The sequence below is a fragment of the Mesoplodon bidens genome (genome assembly GCF_964165515.1).
Source record: "Mesoplodon bidens genome assembly, chromosome: 16".
Taxonomy (NCBI): domain Eukaryota; kingdom Metazoa; phylum Chordata; class Mammalia; order Artiodactyla; family Ziphiidae; genus Mesoplodon; species Mesoplodon bidens.
In genome coordinates, this window is record NC_138173.1 from 9,024,933 (window position 1) to 9,052,053 (window position 27,121).

Genomic DNA, 27,121 nt, shown 5'->3' on the forward strand with positions numbered 1-27,121 from the left:
TCTAGTTTGTATTCAGGTCTACCTGTTGTCATAGTTACTGCTGTACTGCAAGCGATTTCCTTCCTGAATCACATTCTGCACACCTTCAATGAAAATAAGCTATTCTTCTTGCTTTATTTTTCTCTATTCATGAATTGAGGCTAAAAAACAGCATCAATTGCACAGTTGTTTTTACACTTTGAGCAAGATTTTAACCATCCAAAAAGAATAAGAGGTTTAATCAAAACAAGTGCCTCTGATGAAGGCCGTACCTCATTTTTTCAGCAATATTCATTAAGTACCTAGATACTGGGGCCACAACTATGATTATGGCCCAGGAGGGAGAGACGAGTAAGGGATGCATTTCAATGAAATGCAATCAGGTCTATGGTGGAAGCAAGAGACTAGAGACCCAAGGAAACACAAAAGAGAGACATCTTGTAAAGTTTGGCGTTCTGGTCAGATCAAAGGGAGGTTCCATCCTGTGATTCTCAAAGCATTGTTCCTGTGAAGTTTAGCAAATGTATTTTCTGTCACTTTGGGTACAGGACACTGGTGTTACCCTGCAGGCTGGGCTCACGGAGCACAGGAGTGAGGCAGCCGGTGCTTCACACACAAAGTCTTATCACCTGCTAATATTCATGCACAGCCTCTCCTTTCTGCTTTGGCTGCAGGAACTCCTTCACCGACATCCTCCGGGCCATCCTGCTGTCACTGGAAGTCCTTATTGAAGATCCGGAGCTTCAGATAAATGGTTTCATTTTAATTATAGACTGGAGTAATTTTTCCTTCAAACAAGCCTCCAAACTGACACCATCAATCCTCAAACTGGCCATTGAAGGGTTGCAGGTATGTTCAATGAATGGACCATGCGAGATAGTATGTGACTGTGTGCTCTTTTCTTATTGCAACCCAAGTAATGTTTGCCTTTGAGAACGGAAAAAGAAAACTTCGATAGAATCCACCTGTGAATACTCCGTATTTTTACCCCAGCCTGAGTTGAGATGATTTTTTTTTTTAAATTAGCCTCCATTTTCATTAACAACTCTAAACTACTGTTACCACGGGCACAAATTACCTACCGGTGTGATTATGAATAAAGCTTGGAGGTGTTTAGCCAAATCCGTGTGAGTTCACACAAATTAAAACTAGAAAACATCTACTTTATGAGTGTGCCCTTATATTGCAGTGGCATGGAAGCTTTCCAGCGTTTCTGGAAGCATCTTTGCACATGAAAATATACCCGCTGGATCCTCACTTCTCTGAAGGCAACGTGCTGAGGTGTTTGTACTAAAGTAAATCATTTCAGTGCAAAGGAAGCATATGGAACTCTACTTCCTGTTTGGATGACCAGTTGTCAGGACTTTGGGGAAGGGCTTTTTGCGCTATGTAGAGGTTAGGGGAGTCAGTTCCTGGGGTCCCTTCTACTTTTAAGGACCGGTGATTCCATGAAAAGTAGCAAACTCAGAGCTAAGCAATGCTGCTTAGCTTCCTGGTGATGCATTATCATTGTACAAAAGAAAAGGCATAGTTCAGGAAGATCCAGAATCAGCATAGATAAAACTCAAGTCCCTTCTTCCTTTTGTAGGAAGATCGACTCCCAACCGACTGGCAGTTACGTGCAGCTACATAGGTCACGAGCTATTTGTTAATTCCCAGATCAAGCAGCCAGTACTCAAGCTCTTCAAAGTACAAGACTGGGAAGCCCATTTCAATCACCCATCATACTCTAGTGTGATGAGTAATTGGTGGGCCTGTTTCTTAAACTGTGGCTGATTCACATTAGGCTCCCAGCAAATAGGCAGCACTTACAGGGCCTCTGATAAACTCATGTTTATTGAATGGAACTTATTTTGTTGAAAGGGTTTCCTATTTCAGAAGAGGAACAAGTACACACTGTTCCAAGAATGCCACATTATCCTGGGGAGTTACATCACACAGTGTTATCGGGGGCACATTTTTAAATTTGCTTTTGCATTTCTAGGCTACAGAGGATCCTGCCTTGCCTTAAAAACATCTCAGTCATAGACTTGTTTGTCCTTTACTGTCAATCCCTTTCTCTTAGCTCTCTTTTTCTCCAGCATCCTCTCATCTAAGCCTCTGAACATCTGATCTTTGTCTCCTTAAAGCTTTTATCAAAGGGAGATTTAAAGTAAGCTGCAAGGTTTACTTCATTCCCTATAATTATGCTGGCCATATTTCCAGGATTTTCTGTGGTGTAGTACAAGCGTCATATAATTTTATCTTTCTAAAAAGAGATAATTCATTACATGTGTAAGTAGCTGTGATTCAAATTCTACGTATTTATAAGATTTTTCATAAATCAGGAAGAAAAATGTACTTTTTCCAGCCCTGTGTTCCAATTTTTATTTCTGGAAATGTGTGGATTATATAACATGTCCCCTGCCAACTTCTCTAGGCTAATGTGGGTCTTACTGAGTCAATGCATGCGAATGTGTTTTAAAACATAAAGCTGTACATAAGTTTGTAATATATTTTTACAGGAAATACTAGATGACCTTTTGTGGGGCAAAGCGAGTCCTATCTGGGCCTTCTCTCTTCATGTACCAGGGTCCGGGTTGAACTCCACAACGTCCTGTAGCTCTGGTTAAAGAATAGCCTCTACTGGGCGAAGGGGAGATGCATGGGGTCAGGGTCAGGGTGGAGAAAAAGTACCTCCTCCCATCATCTCACAGAGCAATGGCCTGAACCTCTCTGTTGCTAAACAAGGTAAACTCCCTTGACTGTGGGAAAGTATCAGGCCTATCAGGCTGTCTGGATTGGGATGTAGCTTTTTCTGTGAATTCTGCCTGCCCAGACCCTGAAGACCTAAGAACTCTTAAAAAGGTGCAGACCCTCCTGCCAGGAGAAGGAAGCCAGTGATCCTAGAAGAAGCTGAGCTTGGATGCAGCTCCTCTGTCTGGGATATGGGCTCCTTGTCCTAACGAGCTTGTTGGCTTGGTTCTTGCCCTACAGTGGGTGGTCAGCTCTGGCCAGCCACTGGCAACTTCTCGCTCCAGGCTATCCTCTCTCAGGCTTTGCGGGAATTCAGACACCATGGTCACCTCCCTACCAGCTCACCCAGGGACCTTTTATCACTGCAGGGATTGCTTCCATCCACAGTGTAACCATTAACTGCTTATGGCATTTCAAAAAAGTCCTAACTGATACTAGCAGAATTCATGTCTTTGTGGTCACACTGTGGTACAAGGAAGATCCCATACAGGTCTCCACTTGTCAGCCACGAAAGTTCAAGATAAATTGCATAACACCACTGGCATGGGTAAAGGCCATGGACTTCACTGGAGAAAAGGAAAGGGTCAGTGAGAGATGAGAAGTCACTGCTGTTCTTTTTTTCTCTGCACCATCAGAGAGGCCCAAAGAGGTTCGAGTGTCCTGTAGACATGCAGGAGATTGCAGGGGAGGGAGACTCTATGTTCCAGTGAAGGGAACTTGCTTTCTCTGCTGTCCTGCCTTTTGTGGGGTAGATGTGAGAAAGTAACCTGGCACGGGGGTACTAATCAGACTACTTTTGTGCTAGGCCATCTGGTTTGGGGTTTCAGCTGTTCATAGGCGTTCTCTAGGATTACCTGCGGATCAACTCCTAGAGGATCTGGGGCCCTGAAATATGGCAACCCCCTCAACACACACAGACAATACCTGCTGCAGGAGAAGGGGGTGGGGTGTTCAGGTTGTGAGAATTCAGAATCATTTTTGTTCAGCCCTTCGCCTGTATCACAACCTAGTTTCAAAACCCTGAGTTTTAGCTCTATTACCTCTGTTCGTAGTTCTCCATAAAGAAAGTTGTTCAGTGAGACCCTCAATTACTGATTGTTCCAGGTTGGGTTCTCTGATGAGCAGATTCTGACACAGAGATTAACATGCAGGAGATTCATTAGGGAACGCTCTTGGGGTCAGCACCGCAGAAGGGAAGCTATGAAGAATGGTTGGCAGCAGGAGAAGTTAAGCTGGGATTCAATCATTTCCAATGAAAGCTTCAGGTGTTCTGAAACTGAGATGACCCTTCAGAGTTGTCCCTGACTGGAGTCAAGGGACTGGACCTTTATATTCCCACATTGTTCAGTAACTGGGTGCAGGCCGTCCTGAGAAGTGGTTGTGAGTTTGGGCAAAGCAGCTCTCTTCAGCCTGGGGCTCCAGAGGGCACTATTATCTGAGAATTTTCTCCTGGTAGCACCTCAAGCAGCTGGGAAATAAATACTCAGTCCTAAAGGGGGCCTGGCAGCATATCAGAATATCTACCACAATAAGCAAAAGACATTTGGAATACCCTGTAATGTAATGTCGAGAAGCTTCCTTTATTTTGAATCTGGATGTTTAACTGCTTTTTTTCTTGGTTATATACAGTCCCAATTTTCCCCAAGTGGAGTTGATACCATGTAATATAGAGGTGATGGGCACTGGGCTAGCAACTTGGTGACAGTCTTCTGTTTGTGTCTACCAGTTGTATTTTAATGCTTTAAAAGGCAATTATAAGTTAGTAGAAGGAAGGAAATAATAAAGATTAGAGCAGAAATAAATGAAAAAGAGACCAAAAAGAATTTTAAAAACCAATGAAACTAAAGGCTGTTTTTGTTAAAAGATAAAGAAAATTGATAAATCCTTAACCAGACTCATAAAGAAAAACAGAGAGAGGGGTCAAATAAGTAAAATTAGAAATGAAAGAGAAGAAATTACAATAGATATTACAGAAATACAAACAATCATAGGAGAACACTATGAACAGTTATACACCAACAAATTGAACAGTCTAGAAGCAATGATTAAATACCTAGAAAAATACAATCTTTCAAGACTGAATCAGGAAGAAATGGAAAACTGAACAGACTGATTACTAGTAATGAAATTGAATCAGTGATCAAAAAACTCCCAACAAGCAGAAGTCCAGGACCAGACAGCTTCACAGGGGAATTCTACCAAATATTTAAAGAAGAGTTAATACCTATCCTTCTCAAACTAGTCCAGAAAGTTGAAGAGGAGGGAACACCTCCAAACTCATTCTACAAGGCCAGCATTACCAAAATCAGACAAAGACACTACAAAGAAAGAAAATCAGAGGCCAATATCCCTGATAAACATAGATGCAAAAATCCTCAACAAAAATATTGGCAAACTGAATTCAACAACACATTAAAAGGATCATACATCCTGATCAAGTGGGATTTATTCCAGGGATGCAAGGATGGTTCAATATCCACAAATCAATCAATGTGATACACCACATTAACAAAACAAAGGATAAAAATTATGTGATCATCTTAACAGATGCAGAAAAAGCATTTGACAAAATTCATCATTCATTCATGATAAAAACTCTCAACAAAGCTGCTATAGAGGGAACACACCTCAACATAATAAAGCGCATTTATGACAAACCCACAGCTAACATTATACTCAACAATGAAAAGCTGGAAGCTTTTTCTCTAAGATCAGAAACAAGACAAGCATGCCAACTCTCACCACTTCTATTTAACATAAGTTTTGGAAGTCCTAGCCAGAGCAATTAGACAAGGAAAAGCAATAAAAGGCATCCAAATTGGAAGGAAGTAAAACTGTCACCATGTGCAGATCACATGACACTATATATAGAAAACCCAAAAGACTCCACCAAAAAACTATTAGAACAAATAAATAAGTTCTGTAAATTTACAGGATACAAAATTAATATACAGAAGTCTGTTGCATATCTATACACTAATAATGAGCTATTAGAAAGAGAAAGCAAGAATACAATCCCATTTACAATCAAATTAAAAAAAAAATACCTAGAAATAAATTTAACCAAGGAGGTGAAAGACCTGTATACTGAAAACTACAAAACATTAAGGAAAGATGTTGAAGAAGATGTGAATAAAAGGAAAGATATTCCAGGCTCATGCACTGGAAGAATTAATATTGTTAAAATATTCATACTACCCAAAACAATGTGCAGATTCAATGCAATCCTAATCAAAATACTTATGGCGTTTTTTACAGAACAAAAAATGATCCTAAAATTTGTATAGAATCACAAAAGGTTCTGAATAGCCAAAGCAATCTTGAGAAAGAACAAAGCTGGAAGTATCATGCTCCCTGAGTTCAAACTATACTACAAAGCTACAGTAATCAAAAGAGTATGGTACTGGCATGAAAAGAGATACAGAGATCAAATGAACAAAATAAAGAGCCCAGAAATAAATCCATGCACATATGGTCAATTGATCTATGACAAGGGAGACAAGAATATACAATGGGAAAAGATGGTTTCTTCAATAAGTGAGATTGGGAAAACTGGACAGCTATATGTAAAAGAGTAAAACTAGAACATTTTCTCACACCATATACAAAAATAAACTCAGAATGGATTAAAGACTTAAATGTAAGACTAAAACCTATAAAAATCCTTGAAGAAAACATAGGCATTATGCTCTTTGACACTGACCTTAGCAATATTTTAATGGATCTGTCTCCTCAGACATGAGCAACAAACGCATAAATAAACAAATGTGAGCACATCAAACTAAAAAGCTTCTGCACAGCAAAGGAAACCATTAATAAAACAAAAAAGCAACTTACTGAATAGGAGAAAATATTTGCAAATGCTATGTCCAATAAGGGGTTAATATCCAAAATATATAAAGAATGCATATAACTCAACATAAAAATAATCCAATTAAAAAATTGGTAGAGGACCTAAATAGGTACTTTTCTAAAGAAGACACAGAGATGGCCAACAGGCACATGAAAAGATGCTCAACATTGTCCATCATCAAGGAAATGCAAGTCAAAACCACAAGGAGGTATCACTTGACACTGTCAGAATGGCTATCATTGAAAAGAGAAGAAATAACAAGTGTTGGCAAGGATGTGGAGAAAAGTACACTGCTTGTGCGAATGTAAATTGGTATTACGGAAAACAGTATGGAGGTTCTTCAAAAAATTTAAAATAGAACTACCACATGATCCAGCAATTCCATTCCTGGGTATTTATCTGAAGAAAACGAAAACACTAATTTGAAAAGACACATGTACCTCAATGTTCATAACAGCATTATTTACAAGAGCCATGATATGGAAGCAACCTAAGTGCCCATGAACAGGTGAATGGATAAAGAAGACATGGTAAATATACACAATCGAATATTGCTCAGCCATAAAAAAGAATGAAATCTTGCCATTTTCAACAACACAGATGGACCTGGAAGGTATTACACTTAGGGAAGTAAAGAAGACAGAGAAAGACTGTCTGTTTTCACTTATATGTGCAATCTGAAAAACGAAGCAAATGAACAAACATAAAACAGAAACAGACTTACAGATATAAAGAACAAACTAGTGGTTACCTGAGGGAAGAGGGTCAGGGAGGGGTAAAATAGGTGAAGGGGATTAAGACATACAACCTACCAGTTATAAAAAAATAAGATGCAGAAAAAAAATTAAAAAATAAGATGCAGGGATATTACATACAGCAAGGTAATATAGTTGATATTTTACAATAACTTCATATGATGTATAATTCATAAAAATATCTAATCACTATGTTATACACCTAAAACTAATATAATACTATAAGTCAACTATACTTCAATAAAAATCTTTTAAAAATAAAATAAAAGACAATTCTATATATCCAACTAATCTTTGACAAAGGAGCAAAGGCACTACAGTGAAGCAAAGATAGTCTTTTTCACTAATGGTGCTACAATAACCAGACATCCACATGCAAAAAAACAAATCTAGACACAGACACAGGAGATGTAGGAGAAAGTCTATGTGACCTCGGTTATGGTGATGACTTTTTAGATACAACACCAGAGGCACAATCCAGGAAAGAAATAACTGATAAGCTGAACTTCATTAAGATTAAAGACTTTTGCTCTGCAAAAGACAATGAATGATGACCAGAGGTTGTGGGCAGGGAAGGATGAACATGTACAGCACAAGGGATGCTACTATAACGACTGATACTTGTTGTTACACGTTTGTCCAAACTCATAGCGTGTACAACACCAAGAGTGAACCACAATGTAAACTACGGACTTCGGGTGATTATGATGTGTCGATGTAGGTTCATCAGCTGTAACAAAGGTACACCTCAGGTGGGGACTGCTGATAATGAGAGAGTATTATACGTGTGTGGGAGCAGGGGGTATATGGAAAATCCCTGTCCCGTCCCTTCCATTTTGCTGTGAACCTAAAACTGCTCTAAAAAATAAAGCCTTAGTGAAGAAAAGGGCAATTATACTGCCTCTGACAACAGTCATCAAAAAAAATGGCATGTTAGGCTTCCCTGGTGGCACAGTGGTTGAGAGTCCGCCTGCCGATGCAGGGGACACGCGTTCGTGCCCCGGTCCGGGAAGATGCCACATGCCGCGGAGCGGCTGGGCCCGTGAGCCATGGCCGCTGAGCCTGCGCGTCCGGAGCCTGTGCTCCGCAACGGAAGAGGCCACAACAGTGAGAGGTCCACGTACCAAAAAAAAAAAAAAAAAAAAGGCATGTGCATAGAACTTTGGTTATGTATTTCACAGGCTGAATTAATGAATTATAATAATAATAATCATGTACAAGAATGCCCTTTAAGGGGTCATCAGAATTTTTTACATCAAAAATTATCTTGCATCAGCCAGTCATGAAATTCTAATAGTGTATATAGTATATATTCCTCCTTTAGAACAATGGGGTATGTCATTGTTTAGAATATTAAGTTGTCCCAGATACATAAATACTCTGTGAATATTAGTTCAAAAAACTTGAGTTAAAAATACTAATTTTGAGAATGCCTAGAAGTCACTTTCTCTCACTCTGCTGTTTCATTCCTTAAATGTGGTCAATAATGTCTAAAAGAGCCGTTATATCTGTTCATTACAACTTGTTTAAATTTTAATCAAACAAAGTAATATTTATGCCACCATTTTAATATAGCAAAGCATTATTCTCAATTCTGCTGGGGAATTCTGGCAGAATAAGCAGCTTGCTGAAGTCCTGTTCTTGAGTTTTGCACTGTTTCCAAAATCAATTTTTGGAATTACTTCTTGTAAATCACTGCCACCCAGCCATTACGATCAGCACACAGCATTTATCAATGTTCAGCCAACCCAGATACTTAAAAGAATTTACTGTGCCGAAGTGTTTCACTTAGGAAGAGCCATATAGTCTTTTGTCCCATAGGCTACTTACAAAATATCTGATTCCCTAAGAACCCAGATGTTTGTTAAGGGTTTAGAGAAGCTTACTTTTCACTCACCAGAGGAGATCTAGGAAGCACTCTTTTTGTTTTTTTCTCATTTCTGTGCTTATGTCATTTTCTTCTGGCCACTTTATCAGTTCATTAACTCTTCGTTCCAGTTTAAGGTTTACTGTGTGACTTTTGTTGTCATTTTTTAAAAAATGGTTTTATAATATTTATATCTGCTTTGATTTAAACTCTCCCAACAGCTTTGGGCCAGTCTAGTGTGAAAGGAGGTTCATTGCTTTTCCAACTCTTAACCCAAAGGTGGGAGGGGACTGTGGGCAAGGCTCAGAGGCTCAGGCAGCTGGGAATCATCCATCTCCTGGGCGTCCCTTTTCATTAAACTGTTTCCAACCTTCATCCGTTCTCTCTAGCCTCCTTCCCACATTCTGATTTTCCATCTCTTTTCCAAAACATACGATATGTCACTTGCCCTTGGGGAATCCAAAGCGCTCTATTCACTTGAAAGACCAGAACAGTAAAACGTTCGTCAAGTCACCGGGAAACATGACAGTTCCTGAGGGTAAATGAATGACCGGTGCGATTAGAAATCTGTAAAGGCTGGTTGGGCAGATGCATTTCGAGTTAGTAGTAGATTCACACCAAATCAACATGTCTGTGACTCAGACATGCAGACATACTGACTTGTGGTCTATTCACTCAAAAGAAAAGGTGCGTCTGGTATTCTTCTAAACCAGCTGACAGCAGAGAACAAAGCAACCTGGCTTCCTGAAGCTACATTCTAGGGTTTTATTATGCAGTGTAGTCCACAAACCAGCAATCTCAACATCACCGGGAGCTGGTTAGAAATGCAGACTCTCAGGCCCTACCCCAAACCTACTGAATCAATCTGCATGTCAAGTTCTCCAGGTGATGTGTACTCACATTAAAGCTGGAGAAGCACTGCTCTAATAGACGGTTATTGCGGTATAATGCGATGGATCGCAACCGTAAGTACACAGACTCCCCAGAGGACTTGCTACAACACACACAGCGGGACCCCACTCCCAGTTTCTGATTCTGTAGATCTGGAGAAGAGCCCATGAGTTCACCCTTCAAAAACGTTCCCAGGTGATGCCACTGCTGCCGGTACAACCATGCTGTGGTGTTGGTGAGAGCGGAGTCCAGCTATCTGGGCTTCAGTCCTGGCTCTGCCACTTTAAGAGCTCAGGCGAGTCATTTAACTCTTTCAGTTCTGGTTTTGTTGTCTGTAAAAATGTGGTGTCTAAACAGTACTACCTCATAGGTTTATAGTAGAAATTAAATAGTGCATGAAAAGTGCCCAGGCCATAGTCAGTGCTCACTGAAAGGGAGAATGTTATTCAAAGAATGAAGAGGCCAGCCCTTATCTGTGGGCTCCTGTGCCTCTAATTCACGAATTTAAATGAAATGGCTCTCCATTGCCTCAGCTCTAAAGTTTGACCTCACCAGCCTGTTCACTGACCCCAAACAAGGGAGCTACCTTCTCACCTCAGTTAATGACTTGGGTCCAGCTTGGTGTCACTTGTTCAGACTGTGGCACTTGAGGTGTTTTTTCTTTCTGTTTATGTGTTGTGATCCTTTTAATTATCACCAGAGAGTCCACTCCCAAAGCCTCTGTAGCTGAGTGATTAATGGGGTCAAAATTCACCTCCTTCATCCTGGAGGACTCTTTTAAGCAGTAACATTTACAGTCTTTGATGCTTACAGTTTTCATATATTAAAGAATATGAGATACAAACAGTTTGAAGGAAAAGGATATTTGTATATATTTTGCCAAGAAGGTTCTTAATTCATTCTGAACACTCCAGGGGTGCCTGAAGAACACTTGCTCTCTAAACAAACTACTTTCTCAGGCCACAGAGCTGTAATTCTGAGTTTTCAGTAGTGCAATATGTTATTATAGAAATATTAGAGGAATAAAATATCCTTTTTAATGCTCTACCTTGTTAAATATCAATTAAACTCAGGAAGACAATTAGAGGTAATGACACTCTGGTGATCCAGATGGCAGACAGGATGGCCCATTTAAAACAGTTCCAATTATATAGGTCTATCTCTGGCATATTTTTGATAACTGTTTTTTTCTGGACTCTCATGCATTATAGACCTAGCCAATGCTCGGATTCATCTATTCAAGAAACAGTTACTAAGACCTGACTTTGAATCAGCCACAAAAGTAAACAGATACAGTCCCTGCTGTCAACAAGTCATCATTCAGAGTAGAGGCAGATCTATAAACAAATGATGTAAACAATGTTGCATGTGCAGGAAGGGTCATATGTACCAGGTTAATAAAATCCCAACCCAGGCAGGAGGAGTTAGGAATGGCCTCCTGGGTGAGGCCACACCTCATCTGATTCTTAGCAGATGACTGTGGAATAGCTACATGAAGGCAGGGTGGGAGAAATTTCAGGTAGAGGAGATATTATGGGCAAAAATACAGAGGCAAGACATCACTCACTAAGAGAGAGAAGCAGAATTAATTTCATAATCCTGGCGTGCACAAGGGCCAGGCAAGCAGCTTGTATGCCCCTGTGGCATGCTAAGGAGCTTGGTCTCTTTCTGCAGACATTGGGGGCCACTGAACATATTGAAGCAGGATGACACCACAGATTGATATTTCATCCGGGATCAATTTGGTAGGTATGAGCAGGGAAGATTCAAAGGCAGGGGAACCGAATAGAAGACAACCGCAATTGTTCAAGTAAGAAATAACCAAAGGCGAAATTAGGAGTGATAAAAGGATTCAATAAGTACACAGGAAGTAAAGCAAAGCAGTGCTTGGTGGCTGGATGCTTGAGAATGGGAAGCGGAAGCACAGGGGTCGAGGATGAAGCTGGGTGTGCGGCTCCAGGGAAGGGCGGGGGTGGTGCCAACCTACGAGATGGTGCAGACGGGAGTGAGCAGGCGTGGGGAGAGAATGAGTGCTGGACATGCTGAGCTTAAGATGCCATGGGGGTACTTAACTGTTTACATTAAGTATAAGCTGAGGGGAGAGGTCTGGGCTGGATCTATAGAGTTGGTGGTATTTGAAATCATAGGAAAGGAAAGATCATTTGGAGAAAAACTATGGAGTGAAGTCAGTGACTGAGAAAAAGAACCCAAGTGAAGCGCAACAAAAATGAACAAGTTAGACAAGGAGGAGCCCACAAAAGAGAAGGGGAGGTTGAGAAGGAGGACGAGCTCATTCACCAAGAAACTAAAAGGACGGGGCTTCCCTGGTGGCGCAGTGGTTGAGAGTCCACCTGCCGATGCAGGGGACACGGGTTCGTGCCCCGGTCTGGGAAGATCCCACATGCCACGGAGTGGATGGGCCCCGTGAGCCATGGCCACTGAGCCTGCGCGTCCGGAGCCTGTGCTCCGCAACGGGAGAGGCCACAACAGTGAGAGGCCCACATACCGCAAAAAACAAAAAAAAGTCTTGGTCTATTTGTAACCTCCCCACTATGCCTCCACCACACAGCCCCTTTTTGTTTTAATTTGCTTTGATTACTTTGACTACTACTGAGGTGGAACATTTTCCCATATGTTTATTAGACATTTTTTATTAGCTGTTTCGTGTATCACTTGTTAATGTATTTCAACCATTTTTCAGTTGAGGTTTTTAAATTTTGTTTTATTTCTAATTTTGTAAGAGATTTCTATTACCTAAGGAAATTAACATTTTCTCACGTCACAAACATTTTTCCATAATTTGCATCTACAACGACTAATGTTTATTTTTGCTGTTCTTGTTTAAAGCAGTTTAAGACGTTTATATGATCAAGTCTGTTAAGTGGCCTTTGCTAGGGCTTAGAAGTCTTTTCTTTCCCAAATGTTATATAAAATTCACATTTCCTTCTAGACTTAGATTTTTTTTAATTTAACATTTTTATGTATCAGAATTTACATTTAAAAAGGTGTGGAGGAAGGGATTTAACTTAATTTTTTTCTAGGTATTTTGATTACTCTTAATCCCAGTTATTGAATAATGCCTCCTGAAATGCATTTTAGCAGATAGATAAATCAGTGATGAGGAAATATTAAGGAGAGTGATGGCAGAGCCGGTTATTCATTTAATACTTTCTGTTAAAAATTTGAGCTACTTTTTGATTAGTATGGGTAACATGAATTGGCAAAGGCTGGAAGAGAAGATTCACTTCAATTCAACAACTGTTTATTCAACTTTTCATGCGCCAGAATTCCAAGCAGGCATAGGTGGAGGGACCAGCTGGTCATGCCCCCAGGACGGGACAAAGATTAGCTTGGTGTTCCTTCCATTACACACAGGAGAAAAGGAAAAATGAGGTGTGTTGGCCAGGCACAGGGTGATTGCTGTTGCGCACAAAAGCTGGACTGAAGACTTTGAAAAATATCTTTCACCGCTAAGGAACTCTTAAAATACAGTCATAAACATGATTTCTCCTGCTTCAATAATACTAGAGGGGAGTTTAGGAATTTCAAGATGTTTGATGGAGAGTATTAACAATGTGAAAAAAATTAAATGGTTAAGCTAATGCCAGCTCAGCTGAAATGTCGTTAACTGAGAGGAGTAATCCCTGAAGCCTTAATCCAGAGACTCATTAAGGATTTGGAAGAAATTACGAATAACTTGGTCCAGTAACTGAATGAGGTGTTTTTTTTTTTTTTTTTTTTTTTAACGGTATGCAGGCCTCTCACTGCCGTGGCCTCTCCCGTTGCGGAGCACAGGCTCCGGACGCACAGGCTCAGTGGCCATGGCTCACGGGCCCAGCCGCTCCGCGGCATGTGGGATCTTCCCGGACCGGGGCACGAACCTGCGTCCCCTGCATCGGCAGGCGGACTCTCAACCACTGCGCCACCAGGGAAGCCCTGAATGAGGTTTTAATTAAGATATTCTTAGAAAAAGAAGAGGACAGGGCAACGTTAAGGTGGATTTTCAGACTTTGGAAGGGGGAACTCAGTTTTGAAAGAGATCTAGGGAAGAGAAGACCTGACTCCGAAGTTGCGACAGACATGAAGCCTGAGAACACTCTGAAATATCCTTCTCTGGTCAGAGCACGGTATTGTTGAGTACTTTGGTACAAAGTTCTACTTCTTGATTATTCTTGTGTTTTCTTTTTCCTATAGATACTCACATTTCTTTATATTTGTAAAAAATTGAGTGTCTTAATTACAACACCTTCCATAAGAAAGTTAGCTAAATATAGTAATTCGAAGTATAACAGACACATAGAGAAAATAACCAACTATGAGCATAAACTAATATTCAATATTTAAGAGCAACCATAAGTGGCTCTACCCTACTCATCCAAGTTTATTATCCAGTGCTGCCCAAAACTACCCCCGCTTTCCTGCACCACTTGCCTAATTTCCTCCCTGATCACAGATGAATTATAAAACTCCCCTCTCTCCATTCCCATTCCCCCTGGTACCTCAGCTTGTAATGATGCCCATCCCCCTACCCTTTTACCTCTTAACAATCCTCTCCATCTTTTATGACTAGTATGATGTCACGTCACTAGATCAAACCTTACTTCCTCTGTGAAGATTTTCTCCAGATTTTCTAATTCTTGATGAACGTTTCTTCCCCTAAAAACATGGTTTCTTCTAGACCACTGAATTTTAGATCTAAAAGAGAACTTGGGAATGGTACTGATCAGTAGGTCTCCATATTTAGCATGCCTCAGAATCTACAGGAAAGTTTAAAAAAAATACTGAACCCCTCTACAGAGTTTCTGATTTCCATAGGCCTGGGGTAGTAAGGTCTGAGAATCTGCATTTCTACCAAGTTCACAGATAATGCTGATATGCTGATATGCTCCTTTTTGAGAATCACTACTATAACATACCTTCTTTTTTGCCTTTTTTTTTTTTTTTTTAGATTCCACATATAAGAGAGAACATACAGATACAGGATTCGCCTTTTTCTGTCTGACTTGTTTCACTTAGCATAACGCCCTCGAGGTTTATCCATGCTGCTGCAAATGAAAAGATTTCCCTCTTTTTATGGCTGAATAATATTCCATTGTGGTGTGTGTGTGTGTGTGTGTGTGTGGAATCAATTATATATATATATACACACACCACAATTTCTTTATCCATTTATTTGTTGATGGACACTTGGGTTATTTCCGTATCTTGGCTATTGTAAATAGTACTGTAATGAACATGGGGTAAATATATCATTTTGAGTTAGTGTATATCTATCTATCTATCTACCTACCTATATATAGTTGATATACATATATAGATATAGTATGTGTATGTGTATACATGTGTGTGTGTGTATGTGTGTGTATATATATATATATATATATATACACACATATATATAAATTGATTCCCAATTCCAATTCCAAATGATTTTATCTCAATATTTTTCACATTTCCATCTTCTTCTTTCCACCTCCAGAGCTGCCACTTCAATTTGGAACCTCATCAGTTCTCTCCCAAAAGACAGAACACTTTTTTAAATTGCTCTTCCTGCTTTGTTCTAGGCTTGCTTTGATTCTACTAAAGGTTCCATGTTGTCTTCCTAAAAGTCAAATCTGTCTTGTAATATACACCATTTCCTTTTGTCTTAATTTAAATAAATATTTTTCATGATAAGTTGAAAAAATAAAAATTTACTTGAGCTTATTGGAAAATTTCAAAAATATGAAGAAGAAAACAAAATCAACCATAATTCCTCAGTCCAGAGAGAACCAGAATTCACATTTTGGTGTTTTTCCTTTTCACCTTTTACTGAGATATAACTCACATACCATATAATTCACTCATTTAAAGGGTACATTTGGTGGGTTTTAGTATATTCACAGAGTTGTGTAATCATCACCACAATCTAATTTTGGAACATTTTTATCACTCCCTCCCCCAGAATCCCATATCCATTACCAGTCACTCCTCATTAATCACTTCCTCCACTTGTTCCAGAGCTGTAGGTAACTACTAATCTACATTCTGTCTGGATAGATCTGCCAATTCTGGATGCTTTATATGAATGGAATCATACAATATGTGATCCTTTGTGACTGGCTTCTTTCACTTAGCATACTGTTTTCAAGACTTATCCATGCTGTAGTATCTATCAGTACTTCATTCCTTTGTATTGCTGAATAATATTCCATTGCATGGCTACCCCATTTTTTTTTTCATTTATCAGTTGCTGGCCATTTGAGTTCTTCCCACTTTTGACGATTATGAATTATCTTGCTATGAACATTCATGTACACATTTTTTCCAAAGTGGCTGTATCATTTATATTCCTCCCAGCAATGTATGACAGTCCCAATTTCTCCACTCCTTGCCAACCCTAGTTATTGTCTTTTTTTTTTAGTTATATCCATATTCATTGGTGTGAAGCAGTATCTCATTGTGGTTTTGCTTTGCATTTCCGTAATGACTATTGATACTGAGGATCTTTTCTTGTGCTTATTGGTCATTTGTATACCCTTTTGCAGAATTGTCTATTCAAATCCTTTGCCAATTTTTTATTGGGTAATTTGTCTTCTTATTATTGACTTGTAACACACATATATATTCTGGATACAATTCCCTTATCTGATATATCATTTGCAAATACTTTTTTCCCATTCAGTAAGTTGTGTTTTCACTTTGATAGAATCCTATGAAGCATGAAAGTTTTTAATTTTGATAAAGTCCAAGTTTTCTTTTTTATTTTTTTTCTTGTGTGTACTTTTTGTATCGTAGCAAAAAAAAAAAAAAACCAAAAACAAACCTTGTGTAATCCAAGGTCATGAAAATTCACTCCTATATTTTTTGGGGGGTGTCTGTGATTCACTTTGAGTTAATTTTTGTGTATAGTGTAAGGTAGGGGTTCAACTTCAATCTTTTGCATGAAGATATCCACTTGTTCCAGCACCATTTGTTGAAGACTACTCTTTCCCCATTAAATGGTATTGCTTCCCTGTTTGAAATCAATTGACCATTAATATACAGATTTCTTTCTGGGCCCTTAATTTTACTCCACTGATCCATATATCTGTACTATGCTGGTATAACGTTGTCTTGACTACTGTAGCTTTGAAATAAGTTTTAAATTGTGAAATGTGAGTCATCCAACTTTATTCTTTTTCAAGATTGTTTAGGCTATCATAGGTCCCTTGCATTTTCACATAATTTCAGGATCTGCTTGTCAATTTTTGGAAAAAAAAAATGGAACTGGGATTTTGATAGGGACTGAACTGAATCTCTAGACCTGTTTGGGGAATTCTGTCATCATATTAACATATTGACACATTCTGTCATCATATTAACATATGTCATCATATTAACATCTCAGATTAACATTTACCTAGAATTTAGGTTCTTGAAAAAATATTTTATAGTTTTTTTATACAAGCCTTGCACTTCTTTTGTTAAATTTATCTCTAGGTATTTTATTCTTTTTGATAATATTTTAAATGAAATTAATTTTTCATTGCTAGTATATTGAAATATAATTAATTTTTGTATATTAATCTTGTATCTTACAACCTTGCTGAACTCATTTATTAGTTCTAGTAGTTTTTAAAACTGGATTCCTTAGGATTATTTATATACTAGATCATGTCAACTGAAAACAGACAGTTTTACTGTTTTTCCCATCTGATGACTTCTTTCTTGATTAATTGCTCTGGCTACAATCTCTAGTACAATATCGAATAGGGGTGGTAAGAATAGACATCCTTGTCTTGCTCCTGGTCTTATGGGAAAAGCATTCAGTCTTTCACCATTAGGTATAAAGTTAGTTGCATGTTTTGTAGATGCCCTGTATCAGGCTGAGGAAATTTCTATTCCTAGTTTGGTCAGTCAATAACCATCTCCTTTTAAAATCCTTCAGTAGATCCCTATTTCCTATCAGATCAAGTTCATGCTCCACAGCCTGTGACTGAAGATCCTCCTGGAGCTTCCCCTGCTTACTTCTCCAGCCACATCTCTGGACACTCACTCTGCACCTCCTTTTCCAACCTCATCTCCAAAATGCTGAGCTCTACCTATTGTAAACTGTATGTAGTTCCTAACATTCCATGTTACCTCATGTCTCTTTGTTTCATCTTCTGCCTTATCCCTACTCTTTAGTTCCTAATTATACTTCAAGACACAGCTCAAGTGCCACTAATTTCAAAAAGATATCAATTAACCAGATCTGGTTTAGGTGCCCTTCCTCTATATTCTTACAACACACTGCACATATTCCTATGCTAGAGTTCACATACTATTCTGCGTTGTTGATTTAAGCTTCTGCCTCTCCAAGGAGGATACATTTCTTATAGTCAGGGGCCATATCTTAACCCACTCAGTAATTTGATGGGCAGATGAATGGATGGATGTTGAGATTTGTGTCACTTTTTAATATTGAGCATACATAAATGAATAAAAAGACTCACACAATCCTAAAGTTCTTAGCAGCCATAAAAAGCAAGAGACCTTAAAGGTAAATGGAGTTGTTCCAGGGCCCATGGAATATAAACGCAGGAAAATATGGATGGCAAATAAATAGACAAGTCAAGCAAAAAAACCAAAAAGTGTTGAGCTTACAGACCTTGTCTCAATTACCGGAAACAATGGTCTCTAGGAAACACCTTCCTAGGGACCCTTATGCCCCATTTCTCCCACCGCTCAACAACAATATCCACCACTAGTTATAATACATTCCATTCAACTCAAAAAATACAGCAGACTATATCAATATATCAATCTACCATGTTCATGCACAGAAGAAGTAAGAGTTGTAGCCTCTGACTGTAATAAAAGCAGGTTTCACCAAATGGTTAACGCTCACACACAAGATTCAGTGAGACATTAAAGCAGTCAATAATTAAATGTTAAAATGGGTAGTGCAGACAACAGCATTTCAGTGGAGAGAGACTCATTCACTCACGATTATTGACTGTGCACTAGCAGTATGCTAGGTACTGGCTTGGATGTTGAATATATAATGTTGAATAATTCAGAATCTGTGTGTTCAAGGAATTTATAGTCTAGTGAGGAAGTAATGCAAGTTAACATATAACTTATATTTATTCATTCAGCAAATACCATCACAGATACTATCCTAGGGGTGCTCATGATACAGCAATGAATTAAAAAGACCAAAATCTCCGCCCAGACACAGCAAACATTCTAGTTGGGAGAGGAGGCCAATAAGCAGGTGGAGAAATTATATAGTATGATAAAAAATAAATACTATGGAAAAAACAGATTACAGTGATTGAGACTGCTGGGGCATAGATGAGAATGGGGTGCAATTTAGAGTCCTTGTGATTGGCCTCATTAAGAAGGTGACACTGGAGCTAAGACTTGAAGGAGGTGAGGCAGTTAACCATACAGCTACTGAGGGAAGGATGCTCCAGGCAGAGGGAGCAGGCAAGCCAGCGCCCTGAGGTGGGAGTGCCTGCAGTATTCACAGAACAGCAAAAAAGCTCTAGTTCTGAGGTTAATTGACTAAGGGCAGCTGTAGGAGATGAGGTCAGAGAGGGTGGGGTGCCCTATGGGCCTTGGAAGGACTAGTCTTAGTAAAATGAGGAACAGTTGGAGGTCTTTGAGCAGAAGAGTGATGCAAGCAAATTTTTAAACAGATTACTCTGGCTGCTTGTGAAGAATAGACTGACAATACAAGAGTAAAATGAGGAACAGTTGGAGGTCTTTGAGCAGAAGAGTGATGCAATCAAATTTTTAAACAGATTACTCTGGGTGCTTGTGAAGAACAGACTGACAATACAAGAGCAGAAGCAGGGAAACAGGTTGGGAGACGATTGGCATCATTTAGGCTTGAGATTATTCTAGTGGCTGAGAACCAGAGTGAAAACAGCAGAGGTGGTGGGAAGATAACCAGACTCCGGATATATTTTAAGTTAGAGCCACCAGCATTGGATGTATGAGTTTTGAGACAGAGAGGATTCGAAGATGAATTCAGGGTTCTGGTGAGGGCCAACACCTAGGAGGGTGGAGAGGAGGGCAACGACTTCAGGTGAATCCGATCGGGGACGGGGTCGGGGAGCTCAGAAGTTCAGTTTTGTACACTGGAAGCTTGAAACCTTCCAAGTGGAGATTCGTGTTGGCAGCTGGATATGTAAGTACCAAAGCAGAGATGAGCAGAGGATTCCATGGGACGTGTAGGAAGGGCACCCATATGAGGCTTCCTGAGGAAAAGACAAACACTGCCTCTCCAGAGGAGGCCGGTGTGATCCAGAGGCTTCAGGGAGTGAAACGGGCATCGAACAATAGGAAAAAATTGGCTACAGAGAGAGTAGGAAGAGAATTCCAGACACAGGAAATATCTAAGCAAGATCCTTGGAACAGGAAAAAGCATGGTGAGTTTGTGAGAGTGAGCAGAGCCCTGCCTGGGGTGAGGAGTCCTTACTGGAAACACTGGAGCATAAACAGGGACCAGATTTGGGGGCGCCTTGAAGACTAGCCTCCTTGTCTAGAAAATCAGCCCTGGCCCACTGATCAGCTTCGGGTTCCCTCCCCAACCAGTGTTCACATTTCCATCTCAGCACCGTCCCAGGGTATCCTAAGAGTCTGTTTACTTTTCTCTTGGCCTCCCTAGATTGTAGTTCCTTGAGAGCAAAGACCTTATATGTTGATCTTTATCTACCGCAATGATTCATTAGTGGAATTTTAATGTTTTCTCAAAGAGTGAATTGTATTTGACACACACACCTCCTTAGCATATTTTCATTTCAATGCCTATGGGGGATTTTAATTAAAAGAGAAATCCTTGTCTTTACTGAATAGGTGAAAGATCCATTACAATTAGACTACCTTGTAAGAGGGAGCAGACTAGGAAGATTTCAGAAAACAGGATTTTTCAAAACAGCAACTATCAACTGGAAACTTGAAGGCAAAGAACACAGGCCAGGTTGTTATGAATTAATTAAAGAGAGGGAAACGGTGGTGGATTTGCAGTAAGGGCTTTTGTCTACGCTACTTGTATACCTTATAAGGATGAAAGAACTGACGTGCTAACTGTACCTGATAATGAGAACTTTGGCATCTGATACTCATCCCTTCAGAGACCTGTCAGAAGAGCCCTGGGCTCAGCCTGCCCAAAAGAGACCCGGACAGCTATCTTTTGCAGGGGAGGAGATTCAATGTCAAGCTCAATCTGCAGCCCTGGCGAAAAGAGTAGGATGCACTATCATGTGTGGCTTAAACCAGCCAGTTACCACGATCTAGGGGTTGGCCACCAGGACCAAACCGCAGCTCTGCTCAACACGCGCTAAGGGGAAATGGCTGCTGCTTGAGCCACCAACTGGGTATGCTGGAATGTCACAAAGAACTCTCCAGGGGCAGGGAATATAAGCACTAATTCATCTAAAACTATTACTGTGTTAATTACTGTCCTAGCCCTGCTTCTAGCCCTGACTCTTCTGACTTAAAAATACTATCACCTGTTATCCTTGAAATGACAGGATGGCTTTGTTCATTTAGGAGAAAGTATCTGCTAAAGCCCCAAATCTGAATATCCATGGTTTGCCTTTCAGTTGTTCTTTCACAAAAAAAGGGCATTCCATGTAAAAAGAAGCTAGTTCAGTTCACAAATCAAACGATGACACAGGGCATTTCTTCAAGACAACCAATATGCCTCAGTGCCCAGCAGAAGTACTACTCCACCTGTACTGCCCATTTCTCACACAGAACATTAAAACCATTTGTATTCAAGGGTCGAGACTTAATAAAGTTCCTGGTTTTTACTACTTGACCAAGGATACCCTTAAGTAGGAACTGACACATATTTTTCTCCTGGGGCTGGCAATGTGGAAGGCCATGAGTTCTAGTACAATTTGGTACCACTCTCTTGATTCCTGTTGCATCACTGGTGCAAACAGCAACACAGTGAAAGAGGCAAAAAATCTGAATACGATTATGAAAATAATTTTGACCTTGTGGTCCCCCTAAAAGGGTCTCAAGGATCCCTGCAGGATGGCAGACCACAATTTAAGAACTGCTGCTGTCTACAAATCCTTGAAATTCTTCGGTCAAAGGCTATAAGTATTTTAAGGTGCCCAATACATATTAGAAATTGCCTTTCAGACATGATCCACCAATTTGCATTTCCCTCTGCAAGGTACGGAAGTCCATTTTATCAGGCGAACCCTCTATGGAGTTAAAGCTCCTATGTCCTCTTTACAGGTAAGATAAAGAGTCCAAATTTTAACTCATAGCTCTGCGTGTCTGAGGGGAAAGAGTAATTTCTCTTCAATTTCTGTTACTTCTCCCAACTCAGATTATCTCAACCATGGAATACATTGCTCACGTGAACTCCAAATCATCTTCCAAAACAATATCTGTTACAACAGATCCATGAGTTTAGAGAAGGAAATAATGATAAAACAATAAGTGCATGGCCCATGACTTTCCCTTCTCTGTGCTCCAAGAAAACACCTTTTTTCAGTAATTCACCACACAGAAACTAGTAATCAGTTGTGTTTCAGCTCCTTTAACCTGAAATGTGATTTTTAGGCATGTGTTCATTAAAATAAAATTGAAGGCTAGAAGAGTTAACGTATAATCCTCAGAATGGAAGAGAACCTGAGATAGTTCCTAATTAACTGACTGATTACATGCAGTTTGACACACAATTCTTTCCAGATAAGATCATCTTAATCAAAAATTCTCCAAGATGAGATTCTGTAGTTTTAAGGATTTTACGGTATATTGAACATCATTATTACTTGTGATAAATTTAATAAAATAAGATTTATCTTGGACCCAGATCAAAAGGATTCGGTTTCCCAAGGTTCCGTGTCACAATGTACACTGCATCACACAAAACAGCCCACAAGAGTTGTGCCTCAAAGGCTGAGTGGTTGGCAGAAAACTCCAGAGAACGTTTAATTGGTCCCCAACATATGAAGAATACCCAGAACTATGTCTAGACACCCAATACATGTTTGTGTTCCTTTCCAAAACCTGGGGTCACTATCTGTAATTTTAGCTCATTAGAAAAGGACATATGTTGGAGAAGGAAAATACTTTTTCTAAAAAAGGATTTAAACCTCATTAAAAAGCACAGATATTATTTGTATTTTTAAATGTAACTAGGTATGTCTCCAGGACTATTAATATTATAAATGTAGCCTTGTGGTTAGGATTTACTAAACCAACACATCAATTAACTCTAGTTGTTTATACAGTTTAAAAATCTATCTTCACACTGATAAAAATGGCATCTGAAATTGGAATAAAGCACCTAAAGAAATATTGTATTGTTGATGACAAAGAATTCTGTGCAACTGATTTTTAAATCAGTTATTGGAGGAAAAATAAATTCAGTTTAGCACAAGTTCCATTGAGTCTCAAGAAAAATTATGTGTGTAACAAATAACTCTTCTGAGGGTCAAATAAGCCTTTTAAGTTAAATAAGCTTTTTAGTGCACTTTGGGCCTTCTTAACCAATACTAAAATTATAAAAGAAAGCTGGTTTTTTAAATCAGAATTTCGGAGATATCAGTAATTGTCCTAAGTGTGATAAAAAAACAGTGATGATTGAACAAGTAAGGGTCAACCTAGAGTATTTTCTTTGCCCGATTGTTTTAAAAGGCCATGCCCATGTCTAAGAAGAGTTTACTTGAATTTATTCATTCACTGAATAAGAATTTGCTAATTTCATTTGCTAGGTTTTATGTACAAAACCCAATTAGACGTGGACTCTAATGCTTCACTTATTCATTCACCAAATATTTATGGAGGCCTTATGATGTGTCAGACCCCGTTCTAAGCACAAGAATATGTGGGAGGGCAAGACAGATCAGGCCCCTGTCTTCTGCAATCTGCAGTCTATTGGGTGGTGGGGAGAAGAGGGTTAATAAATGATAAAAAAAAAGTAAACAAGTGAGTAAAAAAGACCACTTCAGACGGTGACTAGTGCTATCAAGAAGGTAAAACTAGAGGACGTGATAGAATAATGGTTGCCGCGGGAGGGGTGAGCAGCTTACACCTAAATGACACAGAGAAGAAAGTCATTCAAAGATCTGGGACAGCAATTTCTAGGCAGAGGACACAGCAAGTGCAAAGGCCTTTAGAAGAGTTTTTTAAAAATCGGATTGGGAAGACAGGCAAGTGGAAGCTTTCTCCTTCCTGCAACTCCGCACCTCACCTCCTCCAGGTGCGCTCCACGCCATGTTAGAACCAGACTCGCATCTCTAGACCTAGAAATCGACGCACCAGACCAGGACACTGTCAGGGTTTCATACACCTACAGCAAGTCACAGACTTTATTTTATCTACACAGACGCATTGAGGAATTGTTATAGTTTGCATGGAAACATTATACAATCAAACTATATATAAACCACTGTTTATAACTGAGGAGAATAAGCTCCGGCACGTAAGTGCACATACCTGGGATCCTGGTGCTATTCATCTCAATGAGAGACACTGCCTTTACTTCAGTCACTCTTGGGCTGAAACATGACTGCTGTAGATCTGCTTGGGTGTCGTTAGCAGGTTGAGAGCAGTGGCCTATAGAGGAAAACAGTGCATTAAGAACAGCTGACGCCTCAGAGACAGATATCCAGAGTTAATGGGAAACGGTGGTCTCCATATTGTTGACAGAACACCTCAAATCCTCAGGCCACTCAGCGCACTTATTTATCTTCTCCAAGTCAAAGGAAGAAACATGTCAGGCTTAAAAGCCCTAACGGGAACAGAAGACAAAAGAGGAGACAGTAATTTGTAAGAAACAGTTTTGAGTTTTTTTTTTTTTTTTTTCTTCTTCTTTTTTTTTTTTTTTTTTTTTTTTTTTTTTTGCGGTACGCAGGCCTGCTGTGGCCTCTCCCATTGCGGAGCACAGGCTCCAGACGCGCAGGCTCAGCAGCCATGGCTCACGGGCCCAGCCGCTCCGCGGCACGTGGGATCCTCCCGGACCGGGGCACGAACCCGCGTCCCCTGCATCAGCAGGCGGACTCTCAACCACTGCGCCACCAGGGAAGCCCAAGTTTTGAGTTTTGTTTTGGTTTTCATTAAGAGGACTGTTTCAGTGATACTATCAAAATCAGACATATTTCAATCTGACTGACACATACTCTATATAAGTTTTGAATAGGCAATCCATTCACATTGCATATAAATCAAACAATATAAAGGGGTAGTCATCAAATGTTCTACTTCATTCCTATCCTTCATTTCCACAAGGGTAACCTCTTTTCTTAGTTTCTTGTGTCTTTGTTTTTTGTGTAACAGAAATAGAAGTATATATTCTTATTTTCCCCTTTTTATTCAAATATTCCATACTCTATACAGTATTACCCATCTTGCTTTATTATTTAAACAATATGTCTTGTCAACACATCATTTCATAGAAAGGACATCTTTCCACATCAGCACATAGAGAACTTTCTTTTTATTTTCTTTTCAGATGTTCAGAGTATTCTATTATATGGATGTACCACAGTTTGCTAAACACAGTTCTTTATTAGTGGATATTTGGTTTAATTCCAATCTTTTGCTATTACAACCAATGCAGCAAGGAACAAGTTTGTACATACAGTATTCTGCACATGTACAATTATATCTGCAAGAAAATTCCCATAAGTAGGATTTTTGTATAAATTAAAAATTATCCACTTGTAATTTGGGTAAATAGTCAGAAATATCCCTCCATGGGGGATGTACTACAATATCCACTATCATCAGCCATTATGAGAACACCTATTATCCAAGGCCTTGCCAAGGCCAGAATGTATTTTCAACCTTTTGGATTTTTGACAGACTGACAGAATGAAAAATGTTGTCTCAGTGAAATATTAACTTGCATTTCTCTGTGACTGAGGTGGAGCATCTTTTCATATGTTTAAGTGGAATTTGTCTTTCCTTTTCTGTTGATTTTCTGTTCACAGCCTTTTCCCATTTGCTCTATAATGTTGTTGGTTTTATCAATTTACATTAGGGAGATTAGCTCTTTGTCATATGAATTGCAAATATTTCTCATAGTTTTCTTTCAATTGTCTTTTGATTTTACTTGCAGGATTTTTTGCTTTGTTTTTGCTAGGTAAGAGCATTTTTTTAATTATAGTATTTATCAATTTTGTATGGTTTCTGGATTTTCTCCTAAAATTTCATGGCTTCTTTTTATTTTGCATTTACATTTTTGCAGCTTATCCTAGTGCACAGTGTGGGTTTCTGCTGTTGTTTTCCTAGAAGGCTGCCTGGTTCCAACACAATTTATGGACACATTTATTTCCACCCTTCTGATGATACTTGCCACTTCATCATACGCCATATATACTTGGGTCTCTTCATGCATAAATACCACACCGTTTTAACTACTGAGGCTTAAAAATAAGTATTAATATCCAGTAAATTTAGCTCCTTTGAGAAATTCTACTCAATATAAATGTATCGGCTATGAAAAGAAATAGATCTGATTCTCCGAAGCTGACTGCATGATTTCTTGGTTCAGAAGCCACGTGGCCTCCCTGAGAGCAGCCTCCTTCACTCTGCTTCTACTCTCTGCACACCTGCCCCACCTTCCCCCATCAGATTTACCCTTAAAGCTGCTGTTTGTGGGCACAAAGAACTGTTATCTCCTCCGTTCTCTGTGCTTTTATTTGTAAGATAGTAAATGCAGTGCTTTTGAAAGCTTTCAGATGTACGGGGACTTATACCTGCCCTGCAGGCTGTTGGATCCAGATCCTAAAAGTTGTTCTGGGGAGCAGATAATCATTAACTTTTTATAGATGGATTAGAGAAATGTAGGCTTCCAAGAATGTATTTTGGAGATAGAGACATACATCAAGCGGGTCAGGCAGAAAGGAAAAGGGGGGCGGGGCGGAGGGAAGAGAAAAGAAAATGAATTGGAAAAAAAAGTGCATTTCAGGCTCCAGAGCTTGCTGGACTTGGAATCCCAGAGCAGCGGCACCCAGTGACTGCCATGTCCCGACCTGACACCTGCAAAGACAGGAGGGAACGGGCCGCCTCTCCGCCCTTCCGGAGCCGGGGAGTCAGAGTCAGAGACAGAGACAG

At 39.5% G+C, this 27,121-nt stretch overlaps 1 protein-coding gene and 1 long non-coding RNA gene across 2 annotated transcripts in view; one reads left to right on the forward strand and one right to left on the reverse strand.

Moving 5' to 3' along the window:
* The window catches only part of LOC308604802, a 121,580-nt gene that overhangs the window by 93,731 nt on the left and 728 nt on the right, over positions 1-27,121 (reverse strand). Inside the window, exon 2 of the long non-coding RNA XR_014013557.1 lies at positions 24,500-24,619. This is a non-coding gene — a long non-coding RNA (uncharacterized lncRNA). The remainder of the gene's footprint in view (positions 1-24,499; positions 24,620-27,121) is intronic.
* CLVS1 (clavesin 1) overlaps positions 1-27,121 on the forward strand; it is a gene marked incomplete at both ends in the record, with an annotated part of 138,456 nt that overhangs the window by 54,430 nt on the left and 56,905 nt on the right. Inside the window, one exon of the mRNA XM_081214296.1 lies at positions 654-828. Within this exon, the coding sequence (XP_081070422.1) occupies positions 654-828 (175 nt within the window). The remainder of the gene's footprint in view (positions 1-653; positions 829-27,121) is intronic.